The following is a 26308-nucleotide window of genomic DNA, read 5'->3' as shown; positions in this document are numbered from 1 at the left end:
ACTTGAACAAACCTTTTTAGCAACGATGATTGATGTTGAAAAACCCGCCGACATACACCGATGTTTTGGAGCTCCTCGTTGAAACTCCGCGAGGGGGAGCAGGTCATAAACCCTTACAACATCCATCTCGGACTCCGACATTTATGCAGGATTAAAGGAGTGAGGCTCATTACCCGCCCGGACCTTACGCAAACCCATTGAACTGTACAAGCAGCCAGCAACATATAGATGAAGTCATGAGCAAAGTGGAGAACAGCCTCCATATACCATGTCTGATTGGTCAGACGCCTCTTACTGCGGTTTGATGTCGTCGAACAAGTCCCAGTCTTCTGGGTCGTTGAATGATGCTTCGGTCGCAGCTTGCTTTGGTCCTCCAGGGCCGTTTGTACTGCCCGAAGAGGCACTATTATCCCCCAATGAGTCGTTGATCTGGGCCTGAATCTCTTCCTGCGCTGCCTTGACAGCTGCCCCTAGGCTCTCAACGGGGGGGTTCACACCTCCGAGGATGTGCTTTTGGAGGCGCTCAATGTTCGCCTTGCGCGTCTCCCACAGCATATCCGTGGCGAGAACAAAGTTCTGCCCAAGCTCGTTGGTACCTCTGATCACCTGGTCCCCGATGATGGCGTCGACGTCGTCGAGGTCGGGATCGATGACATCGTTGGGGAAGAGGCCGCTTTCGACACAAGTTAGGAAGCTGCCACCCTTGGCTGCGCCTGGAAGATCGATTTGCTTCGACACCCCGAGCTCCAGGAGCCGCAGCGTCACATCGGCAACCCGGGTCAAGGTGCCTCTCGTGACGTGCGCGTGCGTCCACAAGCTCTTGAGTATCGCAGTCCAGAACGTGTTGTCCGAGATCTTGCAGGGGCTATCCTTATCGTAGAAGAGCTCAATGATGCACTCCACGAAGTCGAGGAGAGCGGGAATGGGAACGAGGTGCTGGCTCTGTGGGTGCTCTGGTACCTCGTCATCATGGTAAGTAAACTCCCGAGTGGAAGCCGCGTTGAAAATGCTTAGCAGCCAATTATGAATCTTGCCGTTGTCGTACCAGAAATTCTTCACGAAAGAGTTCTGGCTACCGGCGCGGAGGAGAACACGAAGGCACTTCTTGCCGTCGCCGGGCAGCCTATTTTCGAAACAACGAGCGCGGGAGTTGGCCATCAAGAGTACCATGACGCTCCCGAGGTGCTCGACGAAGTCGGTGATTCTGCAGCCGTCCTCCTGCCGGAACCGCGCGTGGGACAAGAGAAACTGCAGAGTCTCCACGGAGCACGACATGCCCACGGCGAGCGACAGAAGCGTGTTGTTGCCGCAACAGACGTGGCTGACGCTGACGAAGCGAGGGCCCATGGTCAGCGCTTCGCGAAGCAGCTCTGCGCGCTCGAGTCGCTGGTCTAGATGGAGGCTTTCATCGCTTATAACTCGGAGACAGTTGGCGAGCCCCCATACGCGACATAAGCCTTTGGCGGCGTACATGCATTGAGCGGGCGCCTCGGCATTCATATGTACTCGGTTAAGGGCGGAAGAGGACGCCATGTCTGCAGACTGTGATGACGCAGTTTTCTCTGGTGGTGTGTTCGTATCCGCGTTGTCGCGAATACCTTGGAGACAATCAGCCTGACGGAGAAAGACAGGTAGAGAATGAGAGTTACTGACGGAAAGGAAGTGATGGCTGTGAAGAAAGAGAATCTAGTGAGGGCGGTAAGTCAGTGAGGATTTAGGGGGTAAAGAAGCCCGTCAGAAGTTTCATGGGGTGACTTATACCATTTGGGTCCTGATCGAAAGCCATCTCCGAAACTGTGTTTACTGAAATAACCGCTTTTTTGAGCAAAAGAAATGAACTCAAAGGTATCTCCGCTATACTGTTATGACCCAAAGCTAAATATTCAATAAGGGCCCGAGATCAACGATGACGAACAATGAGAACTCGAAAGAGCTGGTGAGTGGTGCAGAAAGATGATATGCGGGATGATCAATACTTGGAGAAAGGGTGGTGTGATGGGACAGCTGAATAAAAGGGGTAGCAGTTTCTGAAACAATTCCCTGGAGGGATGGAAAGATGAATGAGCAATGGCCTTGATATTCTTATTGAAAAGACCAAGCCAGGGACAGCCGCAGAAGATGAACTGTCATGAAAGCTTGGAGCAACGGGTTTGCTTCTCTATATTACGGCCTTGAAAGATCTGCGAGAGAATCCTCGAGGTTCATTTCAACCTGAAGGTAAAATCAACGAAGAAACGATGGCCGGAAATGAAATAGTAAGAAAGAGATAGTAAATGGGAAAGTAAACGGACAAATTTCCGAGTCGAGCTGAGCCTCGTCGAGTTTTATTTTACACATATCAACAACCTCTTCGTCAAGCCTCCACCGAAAACGCTTCCGAGTAGGAGTAAGAACGGCGAAGAATGGAAGTAACCGCCGAGTCTCATTTTCCAGTCGTACCTTCAGCCCTATTAAGGTTTCAGTACGACCTATATAGACCTCAAGATGGGTGTGCTCGATATGGCTAAACGTTTGGATATGGGAGTTTTCAGGGAGCAGAAGCCCCGCATTTTTGGCTTTAGGCCTCCCATTGACGGAAAGAATCACGGCGCGGTGATGTCTGGAAGTGGTCTTCCCGAGATCCACCTGGAGCCTCACGACACCGAAAGTCAAACCTCGGCTACCATGGCTCAACTTCTCTGGTCCATGGATATCCGCCATTAATGCCAATATACTATTTGGTATTGAGCTTTCATGACTTGCTCTGCTTTGTTACTTTGATAGATAGAATGCCGCGGAACAAACATTCTGAGAGGAAGGCTGCTATGTGACTATTAAATGTCATCCAGACCAAATGTAGAACTTCGACCTTGGTTACAATTCCAATTTAGATTTCTGGAGCTATGCCAATTTTTTTGATGCAAAAAAATCAAACCTAGGAATCTGCTGATGATATGTTGCGGGTGTCGTATCGAATCTCGAAAGGTTCTTGGAAAGTAGTTGTTTTTTGTGCCTGACAATCCACGTAGAAAAGCTGGATGTTGGTCCTTGTGGAACCTCTCAATGCTCAAAACGACCACATATATACTTATTTGACTCCTGACCCATACTTCAGTTCTCGTCTTGCTCATGGACCTCTACTTTGTGCTAGCAAAATAGAGGATGGGAGATGTCGCATTACAGCCCGAAAAGACACTCGTCCGTTGACCGATGATACCTTCCACGTCCTCGGTATTTTCCTGGTTTCCATGCAAGAATTCGAAACAAAGGACCCGTGAGTATGGAATTGCCCAGAAAATATCATGTGCTTGAAGTGACACCCACCTAATAAAGGGTCTTGGGGTTCCATCCTTGGAAAGCTTCTTGGTGCAGCCACAAGTATGAAGAGGTGCGAATGATGGCATGTCCTCTCTATTTTCGAGTGTCAAGACAATGACTTGCCATATCGAACGGAAGATGGCTTTTCTAACTATTATTGGTCTTTCGGTTAACATATCACAGAGGTTCCCCTAGTCAAGTAACCTACGCCCCTTCTTGGCCATCTTGGCTCATTTCAGTCTCAGCTGTTGCCTTGCCTTGCCTTATCAACCAGGTGAATGGTAAGCGGAGAGCACTCGGTCAAACAACTCTCAGCTGTCAAGTCATGTTTGTCAGTCTTTCCGTATCGCGCGAAGCTCACTGGCCGAAGTGGAAAGGGTTTTGGGACCCGCTGAACAAGGTGTGGTAGAAACAGGGTGGAACCACCGAGAGGCGCCCAATCGCCCGGGCAGACCAGGCCATCCCGAAGGATGCAAGGTGGTCTGCATCCACCCGCTAGTGGTGCTCGGCAAAGCCAGTGTAATCTCTCCCTTCGCTCGGGAGTACTTCTCGAAATCGAAGTCCACGCCGCAGGCTAGTTTGGGGGAAGACGCCCGGCTTTCCTGGACAAGATGCAAGCGTCTCAGTTACCTACCGCAGAGCCCGTTTGCCACTTACATAAGGGGTGATGTGGGAACTACTATTATTATGAGCCGGAATTCGAGATGCAACATAACAGTGATGAACCATTTCCCTGTTCGAGTCGGATACTGAAAGCGCAGGGGAAAACTTCAGGCATTGAAATTCTAACTTGATCGCTCAAGGCATGCGGCATGAGATAAATGAATCGCTTATACCGCGCTATGGTTTCGGCAAGCATCGGCTAAGCTTTGCCTCAGCGGGAGGGGAGCAACAGGAGATGCGCGTGGTTTCCAATCCGGCGGAATATGAGGCTTGACAATGCGTTATCAATAGGGGCGTGAACAAGGTGGTATCACCGGTGTGGCATGGCGTGTTCGCTGGGCGGTAGTCAGCAGGTCGACTAGCGACCTGGGGCAACTGTACGGGTGTGGTAAGCGATGATTCCGGTGCGAGGGAAATCAGCCTCTCTCGCACCCTGACGACGTGGCTGGCGTGCCGAGACAACGACACCTCCCCGAGAAGGCTCGCTCACGAGCACCCAAGACGAACGGATAGCGCAGCCTTTCAATTCGAGAAGGTCGAGGGGTCTAGAAGCGCGATGGAATCCGTAAAATTGAAGCTAAGAGATAGACGAGGACTGGCGCAGTGGTTTTGACAGGCGTTGGCAGCCAAGAGTACACAAACAAGGCAAACAAGCCATCGACCAAGGTGATGTGGGAGGGCTCGTGAACTACCATTCCATTGAGTTGGTGTTGCTGCTTGGTTTCTTGGTGTGTCTTGGAAAGACTCTTGGAAGCATTTTTTTGACAGGCAAAGAGACGCATGGACGGTGCTGGGTGGAATTACACGAGGGGCTTATCTGACCGTGGCGAGCATGCCAACACCGATAGAGCAACTTGGCGGGCGCTTGGTACCAGTGAGGAGGCATTGATAAAAGAAGCCAAAATTCGCCAACGGGTTGGCAATTGTTGGCGTTTCTCGGCCGGCGAGTGAGAGGTTGTGCATTTGTGGACTGAACTAGGTTTGAGTCTTGGTTTGGGGGATGGCCAAGTAAAAAAGGACGTGCTTGTGGTGCGGTTTAAGGGGTATGTCGCTGGAGTCTCAGCAAGGTAACTGTCGTGTATCCCCCGCCCGGGGGGTTCGTCTGTTTATTCTCAATTTGCGAATACGTAATCGTGTGAGCGACTCCCTCGCAGCATTTTGAACGCTCACTGGTCGGCAAAGTTCTTGTTTGGGCAAGGCCAAGGGCTCGGCAGGCGCAACAAGTCTGCAAGCGCAGATTGCATCCATTCATAGGGAGTACAGGCGAGTAAAGAGTGGTGGAAGAAGCAGAGGGGGAGACGCTCGAGTACATCAATCGAAGATTGGAAGGCCGTCGAGTCGTCGCGGGTGTCAGCTCCACCGCTTTCGCAGTCTGAATGGCGACGTTTCGTGCGTGCTCCCTCACTCAGGCGCGCTAGGTCAAGATACAGTGTTGAAAACGGGTGGTGCCAAGAGGTTCGTTGGGTTGGCTGCCCGAAGAGAATAGAACATGGTGCAAGGGCCGGCAGTTGCTTGGCGGGCGACGCACTTGTCAGACGCGAGTTCGCGGGAGAATCGCTCAGTCCTCGCTAGGATCGTATCAGGCCATGGACGTGTATGAGAGGCGCAGACGATGAACGATAAGGTGGAGGAAAGGTGGCAGGGGGGATCAATGCCGCAGAGGCGAGCAGCTGTGTTACGTCGATGGGTGTAGCATGCACCCATCATGAAGGCGCAGGTGAAGGCGAGGAGGAAAGGCGAGCTGGGGTTGATGCAAAAGAAAGTACGCTGTGCAGGCACTGGGCATTTGGCGGCAGGTTCCGTGTCCGCGCCTTCTCAACGTCGTTGTCGTTGTCGTCGCCGTTGCCGTCATTCCTTCCTTCCTCCCCTTCCCGTCCCTCCTCATTCCTCCTCCTTCCCTCCCTCGTCCTTCCCTCTCGCGACATGCACCTGCTGCCGCCGCCCCCTTCCTCTTGCTCCCACTGGCCCCACTGTCTCCCGCCAAGATCGACACACGGTGTCACCCACCCCCACCGCCCCTAGAAGGCGCGGAACGAGCTTCCATGCATCAGCCCGGGCGGGCTCCGCTGATAATGGCAGTCTGAAGTTACCAGACCGATACTCTGCGATACTTCCCATTGCTGCCCTGTGCTCCGTCTCTCTTCTCGTTCTCTCACACCTCACAGACTTCCGACCATGCCATCTCGACATTCGCGTCACTTGTCCACGCCCACCTACACACAACTCTCACGCCCACCACGCCCACCACCCCATGTTCCATCACTGTCTCTCCTTCCCCGAGCTACTACGCAAGCTTCCTACTCGCCTCCCACGGTCCAAGACTCTAATCGGTGGACCAGGACAATCTCGACTTTGAGCTTCCCTGGAACGTCCAAATGCACCTTCTGTTCTCGTCCAGCGTCCCGTCTCCTTCACTCCACTTCCCCAAGACTTGGCCTTCCTCTGGCGCTTGGCGGACACCAATCTTACTCGCTCGGGTTTGTACATCAAACTTTTGACACCTCTCACTCGTCCGTTACCGCCATCCTCTTGCATCCGCGTCGCCCGCATGCTTTTGCCGCTGATAGTCATGCCCGCCAGTAGTTGCTCGGCGCGACAAGATGATACCGAATGGGATGCGAAGGCAAGGTGTACCATGTCCAAGGCTGGGTGAACCGCGAAGGCAAGGTGCCATTCGCGTCTCTCAGCGATCGCCCGTCTCGTCCTTTTAATCCCACCGTGTCCCCTCTCGACTCCGATCGGTGCTCTTCTTTTCTTGTGCCTCATCTGTCAACTTGCACGGGCCCGCCTGCTTCCCCTTCCTTGCACTTTGCGACCCTGGGCCTCATACCCCGACTCGCAGCTGATCGTATTTGACGATCCTTTATATATCGGCAGCAACAAACACGTTAACCCAGAAACGTGCCCTAGCAAGATCGCACGCGCTCCGCGCCAACACAGGCACAAGATGGCAACCGAGAAAGACATCCACGACGGTGCCTCAACGCCCGAAAAGACCCAGATCAACACTGACTCTCGCACCGGAGCTGTTACTCCCGTCCATGGCGGAGCCGAAAGTGCTACTGCCGATGGCCACCTCAGCCATGGCGCAGCTGTTCGTGAGGAAAACTTCTACACTCGCAATGGTCTCAACCTTGAATCCTTCAAGCGTCGTGACTATGGCACTGGAATCGTCGAGCTCGACCGCACCATGAAGACCCGCCACTTGCACATGATTGCTATCGGTATGCGCAGCAGCTTCCTACTGACTTGAGAACAATTGTTAACGTTATGCTTTCCAGGTGGCTCTATCGGTGCCGGCTTCTTCGTCGGTTCTGGAGGTGCCCTTGCTACTGGTGTTAGTGGCCCCCCTGATTGCGCATAGTCTTTTTTCTCAGCTGACATACTCCAGGGGCCTGGTTCCATTCTTCTCGATTTCTCCATCATCGGTGTCATGATGTTTAATGTTGTATACGCTCTCGGTGAACTTGCCGTCATGTACCCTGTCTCCGGTGGTTTCTATATCTACTCGACTCGCTTTATTGATCCTTCTTGGGGCTTTGCCATGGGCTGGAACTACGTTTTTCAGGTTTGTTTTCGCTGCCCCTCTGCTAGACAAGCAGCACCACTTGAGACTCGTAATGCTAACCGTCTATAGTGGGCCATCGTTCTACCTCTCGAACTAACGGTCTGTGGTCTTACAATCAATTACTGGGATGGTGCCAAAGATGTCAGCCTTGCTGTATGGATTTCGGTCTTCTGGATTGCCATCATCGTCATCAACATCTTCGGAACTCTGGGTTATGCCGAAGAGGAGTTCTGGTCCTCGCTCCTGAAGCTCTCAGCCATCGGTGAGCCAACACTGTCACCGCCCTTCGGTTTAGTAATTATACTGACCAATTAATCTCAGTGATTTTCATGATTGTTGCCCTGATCCTCGTTTGCGGTGGTGGCCCGCCGGCGGTCGCTACGATCAATACTGGGGTGCCCGGTACTGGCACGACCCTGGCGCATTCAAGAACGGCTTCAAGGGTTTCTGTGCAGTTTTCGTCACAGCTGCTTTCTCTTTCGCTGGCACGGAGCTCGTCGGTTTGGCTGCTGCTGAGTCGAAAAACCCTCTCAAGTCTCTGCCCGGTGCCATCAAGCAGGTCTTCTGGCGTATCACCCTGTTCTACATCCTCGGTCTCTTTTTCGTTGGTCTTCTCGTCAGTTCCAACGACGAGAACATTATTGGTTCTGATAACCCGTACGCTGACGGTACATCGCCGTTCGTCTTGGCTGCTCGCTATGCTGGCCTGTACGGCTATGACCACTTCATGAACTGCATCATTTTGGTCTCTGTCCTGTCACTCGGAGTTTCCTGCGTATACGGTGGTTCTCGTACTCTGACTGCGCTTGCGCAGCAGGGTTATGCACCCAAGATCTTCACCTACGTCGACAAGTCTGGTCGCCCACTCCCTTCCGTTGCGGTTCACCTCGTCTGCGGTGCTATTGCTTACATCAACTTGGACGCGGATGGTGAAACCGTCTTTGATTGGCTGCTTGCCATGTCGGCGCTGGCTGCCTTGTTCACGTGGGGATCTATCTGCTTGGCCCACATCCGATTCCGCAAAGCTTGGGCGTATCACGGTCACACCGTCGACGAGATCCCATTCAAGGCTGCCTTTGGCGTTGCTGGATCCTGGGTTGGCTTGATTCTTTGCATCCTCGTGCTGATTGCTCAAGTAAGTTATACTTTTTTGTCAACGCCAAATTTGTGCATCATCTAACAAACACTGTAGTTGTTCGTAGCCATCGCCCCTGCCGGACAAGGAGACGAGCTGAACGATGCCGCTGGTTTCTTTGAGGCCTTCCTCACTGTACCAGTCATCATAGTTTTCTGGATCATTGGCTACTTCTGGAAGCGGGAGGGCTGGCTTCGCACCCACCAGATGGACGTTGACACTGGTCGCCGCGAGCTTGATTGGGACGAGATCAACCGCTACAAGGCTGAGGTCGCCACCTGGCCCACCTGGAAGCGCTGGTACAACCGCTTTTTCTAGATGCGATCATCAGCGTTCCTCATGGTACTATTTTTCACCTCATGTAGAAAGGTGGACTGGCAAGACTTCGAGGATTCGTTGTTTTTTCAGGCCATCCGATCCAGGGAAATCTCTTGTTAGACTTTCCTGTAGTCACATTAATTTTAGATACCACAATCTACTGTTGTCGCTCGTTAGGATCTGTTCATAGGGCGCCGCGTGTCGGATCTTGTAATACCACTGTCATATACATTACAAGTAAAATGAGCACGATGTGACTGAAGGACTCGTCGACGAGCTGGATGCTTGCTTCATTTAGGGTTGTTTCCCATTTGACCCCCTTGCGTGACGATACATCCGAAGCCGGTCTTTTATTGCTAGAACATCCAGAGCGAGGACCCTAGGCATGCATCAAGCAGCCCGGGTGAAGATGAATAAGTCTCAAGCTGGAAAGGCTGTCTGATACGACACCTGAGACGTGCTGATGAGCTGGTGTAGAATGGTAAGGGAGGAAGGGCGTCGATATATCATGCATGGTACCTACATCTCCTTTGTCTTGGGGTCAGGGTGCAAGGCTGTGGAAGTTTTCTAGAACAACCTGAACCAAGACCCGACGGTTCCGAAGACTTGGATTTGGGTTGAGCAGACTGACATGCCGGGTAGACTTGGGGAGGAGGTATGGGCTTAGGCTGACGGTAAGGGTTTGTGATCGCCAAGAGGACTCGGTATGGCGCCGAGGCTGGGCTTGCAGGAAACTCTTTGGAGTCTTGTTAAGTTCGGCGATTCAAGCCTAATACTTCTCAAATAGTAAGTGAATGTCGCGATTGATTATGAAAAAGGCGTCCCGCGTTTGGTATATCAAATGTTTGGCAAGATCTCCTTACAGTCCAGACGACACTGTCGCGTTCAGAATTCTTGTCTGGATTTTAAACCGGTTGTTCTCTTAGCACTAATGTTTGCCATCAGAGCCCTTAACGGAGGGCTTTGCAAGACATGGAGAGAATTTTGGTTGATGACAGCATCTGGAGAGTCGAGTTGAGCTTCCCGTGGTGTTCGATCACACGTCTAGCAGGAATGAGTCTTTGACTGCCGGCCTATCACAAGTCCATTGCATTGTGAAAGGCGCAGTCAACAAGCGAACCAATCGAGGGTTGCTGACGACCCACTAGCCTAGCCACGCAGCCTCATCTCATCGAGGGCGCTTATCGATGATCGGGAATGACCAAGACTCTTCAACAACGATTAGTTGACTCTTCGTCTCGTGTGGTAGTTCCCAGGGGTGCATCAGCATCTCTCACAGCAACCTCACCGTGACGATTCGTACCGAAATACTGTCAATAATACGGATGAATCGCCATGGCGTACCCACTTCCCCGCCGCGACGACTTCCGCATCGCTATCATATGTGCATTACCCCTCGAATACGACGCCATCGCATTCGCTGTCGACTAGTTCTGGCCTGACAACAGAGACCCACGGGGGAACCCATCTGGAAAGTACCATAGATATAAGACCGCCCGGATCGGAAGCCATAACGTCGTCCTGCTTCTTCTCCCCAACATGGGCAAGGTCAGTGCCGCCAGCGCAGCAGCCAGTCTCCGATCAACTGCCTGGTCGGAGACGACACGTCTCAGGGGGGAACACCAGGATCGAACTGGCCGTCTTGACTGGCATTTGCGGCGGAGTGCCCAGCCCAGAAGCCAAGAATGAAATTCTACTTGGGGACGTCATCATCAGCAAGAGCATCGTGCAGTATGACCTAGGCCGGCAGTACCCTGACGAGTTCGCAAGGAAAGATACCGTTGAAGACAGTCTTGGCAGGCCTGATAAAGAGATTCGCTCTCTTGTTGCTACCTTTGAGACGCGTCAAGGTCGCCGCGATCTTCAGCGGCGGGCCGGCGAGATCTTGACAGAGATACAACAAAAGGCAGCCGACGACGAAAATCATCGAGACTGCGGCTGTAGCGAATCAGGCGGCTGCGAAACAGCCCGCAACACTTCGTGCGAGAAGCTTCAATGTGACAAGGGACGTCTTGTGCCAAGGAAGCGTCTCATGACGGAACGCCACGGAGAAGGTCGTCTGATGCAGGACCTTCAAGTGTTTGTCGGGCGCATAGGATCAGGCGACACTGTGATGAAGTCAGGCGTGGACCGTGACAGGATTGCATCAGATCACAGTATCGTTGCTTTCGAGATGGAGGGCGCCGGGGTGTGGGACGAGATCCCGTGCGTCATTGTCAAGGCAGTCTGTGACTATGCAGACAGCCACAAGAACAAGAAGTGGCAGGACTATGCGGCAGCGACAGCCGCGTCTACAACGAAGGCGCTCCTAGAGAATTATGCCAGCACTGGGTTGGATAGACCCAAGACCCCTCGGGCTCCTAATAATTATTGTAAGTGATCACGCCTGGAGGTCTTGTCCCTGCTAACGATAGAAGTTCTCGTCCCGTACAACCAAAACCCAGACTTTGTAGGTCGATCTGGAGCTCTGGATCATCTCAAACGGCAATTCGGTCACGAACAACAGCAAGTCACTGCAAAGGCACGGTCTAGGATAGCACTCCACGGCCTAGGCGGCGTTGGGTAAGACGATGCACTTCGTCACAGCGAACCCATTCACTGACTTTACATAGCAAAACGCAAATAGCGCTGGCATACGTTTACTGGCTGAAAGAGGCCAGGCCCGACGTGTCTGTCTTCTGGGTCCATGCCAGCAATGCACAGCGATTCCGCGAGGCCTACGCTTCCATCGCCGAAGAGTGCGACATTCCCGGACGCGACGACCCAACATCTGACACCTTATTACTTGTCAAAAGGTGGCTTGAGAAAGGAGAACGGGGCCCTTGGCTTCTCGTGGTTGATAACGCCGATGACACGCATCTGTTTTTTCAAGCACCCGAAGCCTCTCAGACCGACACATCAACTGGTGGACTCGATGGAGAAGGCACCCTGGGACGTTATATTCCCGAGTGTAGACACGGATCGGTTCTCATCACTACGAGGAACAAACAGACCGGTTCAAGGCTCGCGCCGGGGAAGCCCGCAACTAAGATTGAAAAATTGACCGACGACGAAGCAGACCAGTTACTCCGCTCGATGCTCGAAGAACCAGGCCGTTCAATCTCCGCCGCAGACACATCCATGCTCTCGTCCCGCCTAGAGCATCTTCCGCTTGCACTTGCTCAGGCAGCGGCGTTCATCCAGGAAAATGAAATCTCGATACCTCAATACATCAAGCTGTTGGATAAGAGCGATACTAGCCTTGTGAACCACCTCAGTCAATCATTTGAAGCTATAGGGAGGGACTCAAGCACGCCGCACGCCCTCACAGCGACGTGGATCATCTCTTTCGAGCAGATCGAGAAACACAACACAGTTGCTAGCGACATATTATCACTCATTAGCTTCTTTGATCGACAAGTAATCCCAGTCAGGTTCATCGAAGACTACTGCCGTCAACAGCAGACGCAAGACTCAGAGAATGATACAGAGGAAACAGTAACAAAAGTGCTAGGAACCCTCAAGGCGTTCTCTTTCATCACAGAGGCCAAACATCAGAGTATGGATGTACACCGGCTGGTTCAAGCAGACACCCGAAAGTGGCTCGTCGATAAACAAAGAGCATATGAGTTCGCCCAGCAAGCTCTTCAAGTTGTATCAGAAGCTTATCCCTACGGCGAGCATGAGAGTCGTGACATTTGCCGCGAATATCTTCCGCATGCTTATGCTGTACTAAGAAATGAATGTACGAGTTCGCGAGATGAACAGATTGCGAGGGCATCCCTTTTGCACTGTCTGGCAGGTTATCTAAAATATGTAGGGCACTGGAACGAGGCAGAGAAGAGACTAGCTCAAGCATTAGAGCTCCGAAAGGTAGTCTTAGGAGAGGAGCATCCTGATACACTAACAAGCATGGCTAACTTGGCAGTCACGTACCGGGACCAAGGCCGGTGGGAAGAGGCGGAAAGGCTTCAAGTAAATGAGCTAGAGGCTTGCAAAAGAGTACTTGGAGAAGAGCATCCATCTACGCTTACAAGCATAGCCAACCTAGCATTAACGTACCAGGACCAAGACCGGTGGGAAGAGGCGGAAAGGCTTCAAGTAAATGAGCTAGAGGCTTGCAAAAGAGTACTTGGAGAAGAGCATCCATCTACGCGTATTAGCATGTCGAACCTAGCATAAACGTATAGTGATCAAGGAAAGTTGAAAGAGGGAGGGGAATTAGTGGCGCAAGTAATGGAGATAATAAAGAGGGTGCTTGAGAAAGAGCATAAATAGGAAAACTGAGAAAAACAGAATGGGGGATTTAAAATGGTGTAGAGTTACTTGCAACGCAGAACATAATATACTGAAATAGATCATCTTCCTTTCCTTGTATACAAAATGAGGAGTTGCACGACTTGCAAAGCGCACACGTCATTTGGGAATCAAACAGCCACCGCGAACCATCTTTTCGAGTCTCATTGCCCCATTACCCGCACCAAATTTCTCTCTATTTAGCTTTGTTCTTCTTATTCCTAGGTAGCCGAACAACGAGTTTGTGTGCTTTCGTGGGGTTTGTAGCAGTAAATTGACTATCACTCGGGTAAACACCGGAATCTTGAACCATGCCCCGTCCAACCACTTAACATGGGGCCATGTTCACAGGCAGGACGCTAGTTCCGAGATGGCTGATCCTCGGGTCTGCTCTCCAATGAATGGCATCGTGCCGTCAATCAGGGATAGCCCCGCTTGCCGCTTCCCTTGCCTGACGATTCATGGCCTTCACCGTCACCGCGCTGTCTCATTTCGACTTTTGGTCGTCGCGCGCTGCAGAATCACCTTGATGAGATCATTTTGAGTCGCTTGTTGCGGTGCTGGAGCTCTATGATACTAGTCAGAATATATATACCTCATGGGAAAGAAGCAAACTCCTCCAGATTGACTGTCCACACACTCTGCTACTCTTGCTCTTCATCTTTGATCACGTAACTCAACAACATCTGATCATATTATTCATCGATGGATCAGACATACCCTGAACTGATTTGGCGCCAAAGTACTCCAGGAGTATGGCAGCGCACCGCGGATGAGATCGAGCAGTGTTATTCGGCTCTTGCGAAGCTTTATGAGGGGAGTGGTCTCATGTTCTTTGCAATTACGGGCCATATCTCCTTACAGATTGATATCAGCAACAGAAAAGACGTTTCTGAGCCCGGAGCCATCTTTGATAAGGCCTTAAAGTTTGCCTGGCTCGCTCTGCGTTGCGACCATCCGACCATTGCCTCACAGGTTAGCGAGGACCCCGTCACTGGCAAATGGACCAAGACCTATCGCCAACTTCGCGACAACACGGACCAGAAAGCCTGGCTGGAAGAGACACTCGTACACACTTCTTGTGAACAAACGGGTCAGGAATGGGCCAATACCCAACCTCTGGCCCCAAAAATGCCGACTCTGTTTGTCCTCAGCCCACCGTTCCATAAGGAAGGTGTCATTCGTCGCGACCTTGTCTTCCGCTCACCCCACGACGTAATCGACGGGGTTGGCACCCTGATTCTCCTAAACAATCTTGTTGTTCATGTTTCCAAAGCATTTTCCGAGACCGATGCTTGTAAATTCCCCACCCTCAATGGTTCCGAGGTCGCGAACCTCAGCCCGTCCTATCGCATTGCCGCCAACGTCCCTGCAACACTCACGAGCCAGCAAAAGAAGCGCTTAGCAGATATGTCTGCGCAGAAAGCAGCAGCTATGGATGTTTCCGATCGACAAATCCTCGACATGCCTTACCGGCGCGGCGCAATCCTCCCAGGCCTCCACCAACGCGTTGCCCGCACTCTCACCAAGGAGCAGACTGCCCTGCTCACCGCCGCGTGCAAAGCTGCTGACATGACCGTCACCCATGCTTTCCATGCAGCTATTGCACTAGTTCTCCGCGATATTCAAGAGCGAGGATCCGAGGCTAAGCGCGTGCGATACGTCAATTACATCCTTCGTAACGAGCGCGCAAGTTGCAAAGCGCCATACAATTCTCGCGAACATCCCGCTGCCCTCTACCATTCCGTCCCCGGCCAGAGTCTGGTAGTCGACATGGACCTCCCCGCCGCTGGCGATGATCAAGTCAGCGATGGCGAGTTTCTCCGTGTCGGGCAGATCATCAAAGACTTCTACCATGGCGTCCGGAATGACAAGGAACACTACGCCCTCGCCCCCACCATTTGGGCTGCTGGTATCCCGGATGTACCTACATCTCCCCGACCTCTTCCGGTACCCCCTCCAAAGACCCACCCTTCTGTTTCTATCTCCAGTATGGGTCGCGTAGACAACATCATTGCTCCTAAGACGGGTGTCATTGAGGCTTACAACCCATGGGTCACGGGGGAAGAGTTGGGAAACGGTCTAGGCCTCTTCTTGGGGACATTCAGAGGCGAATTGTGCCTCAGTGCTGCTTACAATAATGCCTGGCACACGGCAACCGACGTTATCGACTTTCTGAAACGCTGCGAGGACGTGGTTTTTAGAGGCTTCAATCTACAAGCCGCGTGATATGGCGATGAAGCGTTTGGGCGATCGAGATGGGTTGGGGTGAAACAAGAGGCACGCATGCCGTTTTCGAAACAAGACTTGATTTCGGACATACAAGGAGGAAGCAAATGCTTTCAAATGGATCGTTGTATTGTCTCCTGGTAGAGCGCGATTCCTCATCTTTGTGAACAGTTCACTGGGACAAAATGTATCCGCCTCCAACAATGGACACAAGCTTTCATCGCAGGACAGAACGTTATGCTCTCTACAGAAAATAACTCACGTATCTATTTAAAGAGACGACTTGATTCACTTTCCATGAACCGTGCATTTGCGAATGAATAGCAGGTGAGTTAGGAGAGGTGTACGATACTTTATCTTGGTGAGTATTGATGCATTCCACCGTACATAGCAGCAGAGGAGTTATCCCTTGTCTAGAAAAGACGGTCTCTTAGCAGTCCAAAGAGTCCAAGTCGAGCTCCTCCTTCCTCCGACGAATCAACAGTGTCGCGCTGGGATCGGGTAGCAAGTTCATGCCGTGAGGCACAGGTTGAGGACTAGAACCCGCGGGGAGCTTCCAATCGTACTTCAAGAGCAAGTGAGCTAGGGCAATCTTGACCTCGTTGGCGGCGAAGAAGCGACCCGGGCACGCGTGCTGACCGTGACCGAATCCAAGATGCTTCGCGCTAGTGCTGACCAGGTGGGCGTGCTTCTCCTCGTCGGTGCTGCGCATGTCCAAAAAGCGATAGCCATCATAATCGAGCGGGTTCTCGTAGTACTGGGCGTCCCACATATGTGTGTTGGTCGAGATGATTTTTTGGCCCTTCCGCAGGACGAAGCCGTTGGATAACTCAATGTCTTTCTTGACGAGGCGGCGCCAGGTCGCTATTTTGGCCAAGTTAGCCATCCAACACACTCTATGGAAGGTTGGACAGGATAATAACTTACAGAGAAGGACGGGCTTCATTCGCTGAGACTCTTTGATGACGCTGTCCATAAGCTTCAAGTTGTAGAGCGCCGTCTTCTTAAGGCCTTCGGTACCCAGCACACGAACGAGTTCTTCACGAAGGGGTTGGAACAGCTCAGGGTGGCTCGCCAAATCAAGCATAGTTTGCTGCAGTAAATCGCTTGTGGTATGGATCGCCACGAGCGACAAGGTGATCTGCGCAGTGGCCGGGTCGTACTTGGTTGTGCATTCCTGCTCAAACCACTCGATGGAGTCGTCAAAAATGGCCTTCGTCTCCCCACGCGCCAGAGCAGCCGTCTTGAGCGCGTTCCTTCGCTCGAGATGAGGCTTCAGGGCTTTGCGGCACTCTGAGAGAAGGCTGCGAACCCGCCAGCAAGAAGGCAGGAACCAGTGCACAATGGGTCGAGCCCATCGTGGCCAGTGGCCAAGGTCCCAGCCGACCGAGAAGGCCGTGCCGGTGTAGTCCCCGGAGACGCGGACCCACTCTTCGTCTCGGCAGAGTTCTTCGCCCATGAACACCCGGGAGGAGAGGCGCGACACAATGCGGATGAGGTCTTTTTGGGGAACAATCTGGTGCCAGTCTTTTCAAGTTTTGGTGTCAGTTGGTTCTTTACTTTGCGGCACTTCTGACGCAGAGCCCAAGATGTGACATACCTGTTAAGTCGGTAAGAACATGGCGGAGAACGAGCGTCGCCTCCTCGGATAGTGGCTTCGTGAGTTTGGCTAGCGAACCATGGTGAGCATCACATAGTGAGGTCACAGTTCTCCCCGCTAAGACCGTCGCAAGACTTACCAAGAGCCTTCGTCAGGTATTTCGTGACGACTTTGGACAATGCTGGATTGTTGCTGAAGGGTTCGAAACCAGGAATATAGCCATGCACATCCTGCCAGGCGCGGAAATTAATTTGAGGCAAACATCAAAAGAGTCTTGCAAGCGACATACATCGACAGCAGGCTCAACAAAGTTCAGCCTCGGTTCGTTTCGGAGTTCGTGAATAAATTCAGGTGGCAAGACCACGACGCTGCCCCATTCCGAGTGCATCTTGTATGGGCTACTTCCGAAAGTGGCCTTTCCTTTGAGCATCAGCTCCTTGCTCTTCTGGGCGAATTCGCCCATGCGGCGTCGGTTGGTAAACTCAAAAGGTTCCAAGGGGTTGAGCTCTGGGAGCTTGGAGCCGTGATCGCTAATGGCATACACCAAGACTGCGAACAGGACCACTGTGATAAGGTAGGGAATTGGTTTCCCGGTGGGCGAAGGGACGGTGTAGATGCCGAAGCCTAGGTCCAGAGAGAGGTGGGAGGTCATGGCGCCTATGGCGTTTTGGTACCTTAATGATGGTGTGTAGATGGTTTACGTTCGGGTGTTTGTCTGATGGTTCTCCAGGTTTTTGATGCTATTATTCGATAATTCAGCCTCTTTCATCCAAGCCGGACGAACTGTCTGCTATATATATACCGTCTTCGCAACCGACCCCTGCGTCATAATGGACTTTGCCAAGGGCGCATATGCGAGGCCGTTACATTGAGTCGCAATTTCCAGCAACAGCTCAATCAATCATACCCCTGCGCCAACATGTTACGGAGTCAAGCTTTGCGCCAGTCAGTGAATATGCTTAGCGCCCTTCATAGCGGCCATTAATCGGGAATTTCATGATGCCTGTCGTAAGATGCGTTGCTCAATGCCGGCTGGTCCCGTGGACTCCACGCCGTTCGGGGAAGATACACTTCCGGAATCCAGGTATTGGGGCTCGCTCAACGGCAGCTAGCGTCTATCGGCAGCCGTATTCGTATCTCGGAGGCTTGCTGCGGGGGCCGCAAATGTCCGATTGTGGGGTATGGTGTCGATCAGCCGCCATCTCATGCTTTGACTTGCGATTTACGAGGCCCTATCCGACATATCGACCAATCAGTAATGATAGAATATTAGCCTCGATACACGCGTAGTGTAAAGTTGTGGAACCGTCCTTGTCAGAGGATAATTCTGGCGGGTTAGATGCGCCTAGGTAGGCGTAGACCTGCCCATATAAGCAATGTCGACAGCAGCGCTTGCAAGCGTGCAAGCACTGGCAGACCTTTTGGGCATGTGGCTCAACGGATTATTGTCAGCCGTGGTCACTGTTAGCCCGTCAATTACACAAACATACAGGGAAAATGTCATAAAACCACAAGTTTGAAGAAAATAGTTGTCTTTTCCTCATTCTTTCAATCATCTTTGGTTGCTAGGTGATAAAACCGATTATCCGATAGAAAGGCGACATTAACCCTTATCACAACAGGAGTAGGTCCTTTCTAAGATCCACCAGACCGGCGCACTAAGATTTAGACATTTGTGGCTCCGAACGTGCCATACTCGTTGAAGCACTTGGCGGCGACGCCAGGGGTACCAGTGTGACCGCAGGTATATATCGGGTTGTTGGTTGAAATGTTCGTAGTGTAGGTCTTGTCTGTACCGGGAACGTAGACGTAGGGCGCCCAGTCCTGGATGCTAGCCTGGCCGCGTGGAAACCCGACAGTCGCAGTTACATCAGTGCCACTGCAAGAAGTGTTGGCGGAGACACCGGTTACAAGGTCGCTAATATTGTTAGAGCTCAGCATCAAAGCACCGGAGCCGCAGAAGTCGGTAAACTTACTAATAAGTGAAGCAATCATAGTGAGTGCCGTCGGTATAGCCCAGTTCAAAGGAGAAAGTGAGGTTGTTGGGCTGGTAGGGCTCTGGCTGAGCGGTTGCGTCGGCAAACCATTCGGTCCAAGTGGCGCGACGATCCATCAAAGGGGCCGCGCTGGCCACGGCAATGATGGAGGCAATGGCAAATTTCATGTTGAACATGTGAAATGGGTAACTAAACCGACTAAGTTAGAGGTAAAAATGAATTCAACCTGCAAAAAACAATTTCTAGTAATTTGGCGAAGCGTCGAGAGGGAAGCTTATGTATTCCATTGTCTTCGCTTTCCCTTTTCATAGGCCTTTGAAATATCCTACATGTACTAGGTATCAAAAGTGGGGCGTTTATATGGAGGAGAAAGTGATGCTAAGAATACGAGGCTGCGGATAATTGTGCCACGCCCCAGCTTATTTGGGTTCGAATTTCCCCTTACCCGCGTGATTGACGTACTTTTGACACGTTTTTCCAAAGACTAGATTACTGTGAAGCTTGCACTTGACAAAGATCTAGAGCAAGTGGATTCTTAAACTCGGCGAAGCAACGTTATGCTTGCTGGTTAGCCCGACAGGCATCGCATAACCTCTCGGTCCGCGGGTTCGGCTGGGTAAAAGTTTTCCGCGGCAGCCGTATGTGGGGTTCCCCAGTAATCATGTCCAACTTCAGCTTCCTTGACTAACACGTCGAGTTCTGGACGTGAACGAAAAGAGATTGACCATTACCGCAGGGGGTCTATTGGAGTAACAAGATATATACATCCTGATCCGGTAAAACCAAAACATTCAAGTTCCTCGGAGTTATACAGCACTATCAGATGCTACTTATACAGGGTCTTAACTGCAATGGATTCTTTCTTGTGATATCCTCTTTGCGATCCCAGCCAATGTCGTCCTTCTGTTAGAATATCTTCCATGAGCAGTTGGGCATATGTATCAAGGTTTTCCATCTCATGCATAGTCATCAGAAGTCATCACGCACCTGCAGGGCGATTGCAACACTGAAGCTAGACTTCTCTCTCGGTTCCAGTCTGCTTGGCGCCATAGACTGGTAGGATGTCACCCGCAAAGCCAACGTGTACTGATGGTGCGACCAATCCTTCTTGATTGGTCGAGAGGGTCGTTTCTGCTCATCAACTGAACTAGTCGCTCGTATCTTACGGGGTTTTACTTGCCCCTAATACTTTAGATAGTATGCAGTACGGCTTTCGCTGACCTCAATACAGAATTCAAGTGGAGACTATGGCCTATCGTTAGGGAGGCTTGCCTCCAGAAACGGTAGTCTAAGCGCAACACGAAATACTCAATATATCTTGCATTTTCAAGTGGAGCGTCCTTGTTCGTATTTCCCATCTGTAATCTATCAAACCCTCTGTTTTCATCCGAGGAGCATGAATCATTTGCTTCTACACTATGAACAACAAGCTTGTTGTTCCTTTACATCGGGTGATACCGTAGGAAGTGGAGTTGCCAGGTTCCTCTCCAAGCAGTAACATAAGATGAGCATGTTGATCATGATGTTTTCTCTTAACTTTGGAATCTATCCACTTGTTCGTCACACAATCGTGCTACGTATAAGCTTGATCACTGTAATTTGTTCTTGAAGTTCTCTCAAGATGCGTTTCTCTACTCTTCTCGTGTTTGCCTTCACGGAGCTCGTCGTCGCCGCCGCAGTCAGGAAAGGGGACGTGGACGTCTTGCCACGGGCGCCGCCGCGACTCGGAACCCCAAAGTTTTTGTAGGGGCGCTTTGACGCAGATGAGATGAACGCTGGCTCCTCGCGCAACCGCAACGGAAGAGCCGGCGGCGGGCTGAGCTTCATGGAGTTCTGGATCGCCCTCCATAGAAAGATATCACAAGGCAATTTCAATGACGGGACGAGCTCTCTAGCTAGATTATTGAACATTTTGGATCATTGGCAGAAGGTCAGAGGATTTTACGGCCCCAGCGGGCTACCAATAAAAGGAATACCTCTATACCCTAGGGACACCATCGTAAAGGGCAAGGAAAGTGAACTCGCCTTGCGTCTTTTATAGTAGTACATGGGCTATGAAGTCAAGGAAGGCTCTGGCCGAGATGTCTGGGAATAAGCTTACTTCGGCACGCTGGGGGAAGACGCGGCAGGGCTGCCTAGATTGCAACGTAGCTCTTGTACAGATAGAGACTGCTGGTACCTCTGGCACACCCAAAAAATGGACACAATGGGTCTGAGACGTACGTACTTACGTCAGGAAGTTCAGTTGTATCCACTTTTTCACATTTTGAGCTACTCTGAATGCTACTACCTAACGCGATTGTCCTCACTAAAAATTTGTTACTCTAATTGTCTTAGTATTGGGGGATCTCAGGAGACCAATAGAACAGGGGGGCATCTGAACTACCAGCAGGCAGCATCATCCTAAGTCTGTTCGCTTTGACCTCACTCGATTAGGTACCAGGTCAAGGTATACGAGATGTGGATTTATTTGCATCATTCTAGGACATCGTAATTCACGAATTGCTCCGGATGCAGTTGCGTTATCTGCAATTGACACCTCGTGCGACTACGGTGTCGCTAAAATGCAAAGTAAGCTGTGCGTAACCTACTTGATGCTATTTGAAGGGAACCGTCGGTAAAGCCATTCGATTAGAGTAGGCCACGCAATTGACCTTGCGGGGCTGTAAGCACCGGAACGGTGTGACGCATGAACCCCAGTCGAGCCCGGATGGGAACGGCGTGACTCAACGAAGTTCGGCTTCGGGAACCGCAACCCGTTTTTTCGGGTTGACGAATCATTACGAAAGTACCTTCACCATTTGTAAGCGGATGAAGAGTTGGTTTCGTCGAGAGATTGCTGCCTTAGCGCAGTCGTAATTGATTACCCGATTAGTAAATCATGAGGTGTGGGTTTGACGCACGTAATTGAGTGGTCAACCTAAATCGTCCGGGGCCGCGCAGCCCATCCGGGTCCCACACTACCGCGACCCGGGAAATTCTTGCCAAGGTTGGCGTCTAGTTGAAGTCTCCGGGGCCAAGCTATAAACACCGAATATGCCGTTCTGTTTGAGCTTTCGTGACGACTTGAGCAAATCAAATTAGGACACCAACATAGTAGCCATCATACTGATATTGCAACCAATGATGCTCGCTCAAGACGCCCTGCCACCGTCTTCCCGAGGCCAAAAAAACATCCAACCAAACTTGATGATCGATCGCAGCAGGGAAATGAAGCAAAATCCATACGATCCTAGCAAAAATCCCAAGGGCATATTAGACCTGGGTTCTGCTATCAACGAGTTGATGCTTGATGACCTGTCAGAATGGACGAAACGGAACGTCAAGAAAAGCCAGCTGAAGGACAGTAAGTACAGACGCTTGCAGGATATCCATCACAAATATGCTGATATCCGTCAAGCTCTTGGCTACGCAGATAATCAAGGCTATCTCAACCTACCGAAAGCCGCCGCGGAATTCATGAACGAACACTTTCGAGTTCGCCTCCCACTTACTAGCGAAAACATACTCGTGGCAAACGGTGTGACGACTCTGCTGGACACCCTGACATATAACATCATGGATGAAGGGCAAACCATTCTCGTCCCCACACCAAGCTCTGGCATATTTGCGCATGATGTCTGGGCGAGAAACGGCGTCCATGTGGTCGAAGTTCCATGCGACGACATCCCCGAAGAGCGGTTTTGGGGACCCCCACCAGAAAATGACGGCCCTATCCAGACCCCGGAGCTAGTCAGCCGTCTCCAGGCAGCCATCGAGGCTGAGCTGGATCAGAAGCGCACAGTTGGAGGCATTCTGCTGGCCAACCCTGACGACCCGCTAGGCCGTTGTTACGCAGCCCACGTGCTGTTGCAGGTGTCACAGCTATGCGCAAAACACAATGTTCACCTAATTGTCGACGAGATCTACGCCGTGAGCGCAGGGGACCGCTTTTCAAGCATTCTAAGTTTGGGTCTGGACGTGAACTTCAAAAATGTCTATGTTCTATGGGGGATGTGCAAGGTAAGCATGAATCCATACCGTTAGCAAGCTCAGTCTTGAAGAACAATGTTCAGTGCACAGAGCGACAGACTTGCTGACCTTTTCGTAGGATTTCGGTCTAGGTGGGCTTGGGATAGGCTTCCTGGCAACCTATAACAAAAAGGTCCATGATGCCATGAGGGCTTTGAAGTAAGTTATGACGCAAAGATTCTGGTATCATCATTTTATATCCATGACTGATGCAATGCAGTATGCTTGGAGGAGTCTCGTCGTTCAGTGCAACAGTGGCAGAGAAGCTGTTGTCTGACAGCAAGTACCTCCGGAAGCATTACCTCCCATTGTTCCTCCGACGATTGAGCAAGAGACGGAATATCGTCGAAGAAGCGCTTGACGATTACGGCATTCCATATGAGAAGCCCGAAGCTGGATTTTTCGTTCTTGTCAACCTGTCAGAGTGGGTGGAGGTGTACTCACAAAAGCATGGCAAAGGGGGCGATTCAGCATTCCTGGAACTGCTGATGAAGCAGCGTGTCTTCCTTGAACCCGGTGAAGTAATTTCATCCTTCCAAACCTCGCTCTTAAGTGAATAACAGCACGCTAATGAGCCGCAGGCATTCTGCTCCAAACGACCTGGGTGGTTCCGACTCAATTTTGGTGGAGAGAAGGAAACATTCAAACTAGGCATGCAGAGACTCCTGCATTGTTTGAGGTTGCTTGACGGCAAAGAATATGTGGAGCCCTTCGCCAAAGCCCCAGGATTGTATCTCCCACCACCCAAAGCCATGGCTCAATTTCATGTACCTTGAAAAAGTCCAAGGCCGGAAACTTGCAGCGGCCGACTCACAGGACCTTCGCGTTAGGCATTAGATGGCAGCGGCGGTTTGATATCATAGTCGACCGGGCTCAACTATGCGTGCAGCATATGGCTGTTGAATAAGCTACCCGGACGGAACGGCACCCTTGAACAGGCGACCGGTGGATGGGTTGTGCCAGCGAACGTGTACGTCCATTCACCCAGTTATGCGTCCTCTTAGCGGTAATGATAGGCGGGGACCACTGTAGGTGGATCGACCGTCTTGACCGAATTGTCGGATCTTTTGTCTGGGATACGTCCAGATCGTCGTTCGGATTTTGAGAGCTTGTCTCATATTTTAGCGTTCGTCTCATTATTTTGATCCTGGGCCGATGACCAGGATGTACACTCGACTACTGGGGCACCTTCGCGACATTTTTGCATGGCGTTGCAGCGGTACGAAAGTCTCGGATTACCGATCATAGGAAGACACACTTGGAGACTTGGCAGGTTGATCAAGTAAAAATGACTCGCCAAGACAGTTGCAATATGTTCTATGCTACTTGTCCAAGATGAAACAAATTGGGAATCCCTAAGGGCTTTGCATGCCGCTGTCTGGTCTGATATCTTCAATTTAAGAGCAGCCGTCTCATCTTGGTACCGTGGTACATACCATAGGTCTGATTAGCTAGACAAAGCGTTCTTTAATAATAGGGTTTTACCTCTCTTACGTCTTGGACCTGTTAACGGCTTCCATATCACCAAGTTCCTGACTCGAAGCATGAATGCCTAATTGGAGACACAGCTCTAAGGATTTTGTAGCACGAGTCAGCGAGGTTTGATCATCACTATTCAACAACCAAAGAGCTGTATAAGTATTGAACAATCTCGCTGGCTATTTGGGTATTGGACCGGGCTAAGGAGGGTAACTCTCTGTCTCTAACCTGAATATCAAATTATTTGTTCAGTTTCGTGCAATAGCTACCATCGTCATGCGGTTTTCAATCATAATCGGCCTATTGCCTTTCTTAGCCTGTACTGCGATTGGGCAGGAGGAACGCGGTGCTGGGGGCCAGTGGCTTAGCATGCTCTCTCGATTGCAATTTGCCCTTTTTAATAGGTCAAATACTGACAAGATACGTGCGCAGGAGAATGTGTCGACGATAACGGTTGCATAAGATGCGTAAGTGGCACACCTCTCGTTTGCATGAGTAAGACCTACTGTCATCGACCTTGCGTCCACGTTATATACATATACTATCCCGAATGCGCAGTACTGACGTGGAAAATTACAGCCGATCCTACATCTACAACAAGGAAAAGGTGCACAGCTGTTAAACCCCCCTGTCGGGATCGATAAGTGCATAACGGAACCCGGTGGTGCGTTGCAAACCCAAAAGTTGGCTTCGTCCTTTGCAGCATGTTTTCAAGTTAGCAAGCTTAATCGGGGACTATCGATAGTCCGTCACGACTCCATCAGTCTCAGCACAATCTCCCGCAACTCTTTGAAAAGAGCAACAGCTTTTGATGTATTTCTAGGATTAGCTAACGAAGTGATTTTCTCGTTTTGTGGCAGTCTCCTGCATTGTTTTACAGTCAAGGGCGAAAGACAAAAAAAAAGGCATGGGTGTTGATTCCCGAAAATGTTGACGCAACCATTCACAGCCCATTGATTTACTCAAAGCTCCGTGTTGGTAACCACATGAATGCCCATCTGGGCACGTAGTGAGCGGATGTCGAACACAAGCCGCTGGTTATCGGCCTGAAGTGCGGCGTACTGATTGCGGAGCTGATAACACTCCTCGGCGGCATTTTGCTGGGTTTGGAAAGCCAAGTTTTCCGCCCGCAGTCTGGTGTTGTCGGATCGAAGTCTTTGAATCTCCTCCTGGGCCGCTCTGAGCTGGGATTCCATGCTATCAACCTCTTGTTGAGCCTTGTTGCGCTCATCTCGATGGTGCTCGATTGTCGTATAGTGCCGGGCGTTGCTGACGATCAGACTTTTAATCCTGCTGTTGAACTCCTAATTCTCATCCAGTAGTCTCTTGTTCTCAGCCTCTAACACAAGCTTCTTGGCTGCAAGGTCTCTTTTCTCGGCCGTCCATACGTTCTCTTGAGCTTTGAGATGTTCCAAGTCAGCCCGCAACTCTCGTATCTTAGCGTTGTCCGATGTTGAAGCAGGCATGGGAGCGCAAGACATGGGATCGCAGGCCAGCTGAGAAATCTGCGTGGGTCGGACCATTAGACAAAAAAACAGTCAGCTTTGTGATAAAATCCGGGGACTCTGAACGAAATTAGGAATTAGTACTTGAACTGGATGGGTGCGACTCTTGGAATGATGTCTGGTACGCTCCAGAATTCAGATTAAAGTCTGCATGCAAAGAAGAGTCAGAAATGTTGCCTTTGAGAATCGGTACAGTCTTACCTCTTGCTTGACGACAACCCAAGGGCTATG

At 51.1% G+C, this 26308-nt stretch overlaps 9 protein-coding genes across 9 annotated transcripts; 5 read left to right on the top strand and 4 right to left on the bottom strand.

Annotated features, from left to right (window-relative positions):
• Positions 1–291: 291 nt before the first annotated feature.
• On the bottom strand, positions 292–1533 carry ColSpa_09788 (uncharacterized protein; the record flags this gene model as incomplete). Its single annotated transcript, XM_049276000.1, has 1 exon — positions 292–1533. The coding sequence occupies one exon, from the start codon at positions 1531–1533 to the stop codon at positions 292–294; it is 1242 nt and encodes a 413-aa protein (XP_049131957.1).
• A 951-nt stretch (positions 1534–2484) lies between these two features.
• ColSpa_09787 (uncharacterized protein) lies at positions 2485–2703 on the top strand (the record flags this gene model as incomplete). The annotated part of the gene is made up of 1 exon (XM_049275999.1): positions 2485–2703. The coding sequence occupies one exon, from the start codon at positions 2485–2487 to the stop codon at positions 2701–2703; it is 219 nt and encodes a 72-aa protein (XP_049131956.1).
• Positions 2704–6907: 4204 nt separating this feature from the next.
• Positions 6908–8981, top strand: ColSpa_09786 (amino-acid permease inda1; the record flags this gene model as incomplete). Its single annotated transcript, XM_049275998.1, has 6 exons — positions 6908–7184; positions 7242–7297; positions 7352–7528; positions 7598–7803; positions 7850–8663; positions 8721–8981. 6 exons carry the CDS (start codon positions 6908–6910, stop codon positions 8979–8981), a joined length of 1791 nt encoding a protein of 596 aa, XP_049131955.1.
• A 1539-nt stretch (positions 8982–10520) lies between these two features.
• ColSpa_09785 (uncharacterized protein) lies at positions 10521–12696 on the top strand (the record flags this gene model as incomplete). The annotated part of the gene is made up of 5 exons (XM_049275997.1): positions 10521–10529; positions 10552–11353; positions 11435–11543; positions 11594–12458; positions 12505–12696. The coding sequence occupies 5 exons, from the start codon at positions 10521–10523 to the stop codon at positions 12694–12696; spliced, it is 1977 nt and encodes a 658-aa protein (XP_049131954.1).
• A 1265-nt stretch (positions 12697–13961) lies between these two features.
• On the top strand, positions 13962–15485 carry ColSpa_09784 (uncharacterized protein; the record flags this gene model as incomplete). Its single annotated transcript, XM_049275996.1, has 1 exon — positions 13962–15485. One exon carries the CDS (start codon positions 13962–13964, stop codon positions 15483–15485), a length of 1524 nt encoding a protein of 507 aa, XP_049131953.1.
• Positions 15486–15915: 430 nt separating this feature from the next.
• ColSpa_09783 (cytochrome P450 monooxygenase eqxH) lies at positions 15916–17737 on the bottom strand (the record flags this gene model as incomplete). The annotated part of the gene is made up of 5 exons (XM_049275995.1): positions 15916–16349; positions 16413–17012; positions 17086–17154; positions 17225–17315; positions 17375–17737. The coding sequence occupies 5 exons, from the start codon at positions 17735–17737 to the stop codon at positions 15916–15918; spliced, it is 1557 nt and encodes a 518-aa protein (XP_049131952.1).
• A 1013-nt stretch (positions 17738–18750) lies between these two features.
• Positions 18751–19391, bottom strand: ColSpa_09782 (uncharacterized protein; the record flags this gene model as incomplete). The annotated part of the gene is made up of 2 exons (XM_049275994.1): positions 18751–19060; positions 19282–19391. The coding sequence occupies 2 exons, from the start codon at positions 19389–19391 to the stop codon at positions 18751–18753; spliced, it is 420 nt and encodes a 139-aa protein (XP_049131951.1).
• A 2901-nt stretch (positions 19392–22292) lies between these two features.
• ColSpa_09781 (1-aminocyclopropane-1-carboxylate synthase-like protein 1) lies at positions 22293–23653 on the top strand (the record flags this gene model as incomplete). Its single annotated transcript, XM_049275993.1, has 4 exons — positions 22293–22428; positions 22498–23084; positions 23173–23252; positions 23314–23653. The coding sequence occupies 4 exons, from the start codon at positions 22293–22295 to the stop codon at positions 23651–23653; spliced, it is 1143 nt and encodes a 380-aa protein (XP_049131950.1).
• A 1881-nt stretch (positions 23654–25534) lies between these two features.
• On the bottom strand, positions 25535–25768 carry ColSpa_09780 (uncharacterized protein; the record flags this gene model as incomplete). The annotated part of the gene is made up of 1 exon (XM_049275992.1): positions 25535–25768. The coding sequence occupies one exon, from the start codon at positions 25766–25768 to the stop codon at positions 25535–25537; it is 234 nt and encodes a 77-aa protein (XP_049131949.1).
• Between the last annotated feature and the right edge of the window lie 540 nt (positions 25769–26308).

Source organism: Colletotrichum spaethianum, assembly GCF_022836535.1.
Source record: "Colletotrichum spaethianum MAFF 239500 DNA, contig30, whole genome shotgun sequence".
NCBI classification, from domain to species: Eukaryota; Fungi; Ascomycota; class Sordariomycetes; order Glomerellales; family Glomerellaceae; genus Colletotrichum; species Colletotrichum spaethianum.
The sequence above is the reverse complement of the archived record's forward strand: the minus strand, read 5'-3'. Positions and strand labels throughout refer to the sequence as shown.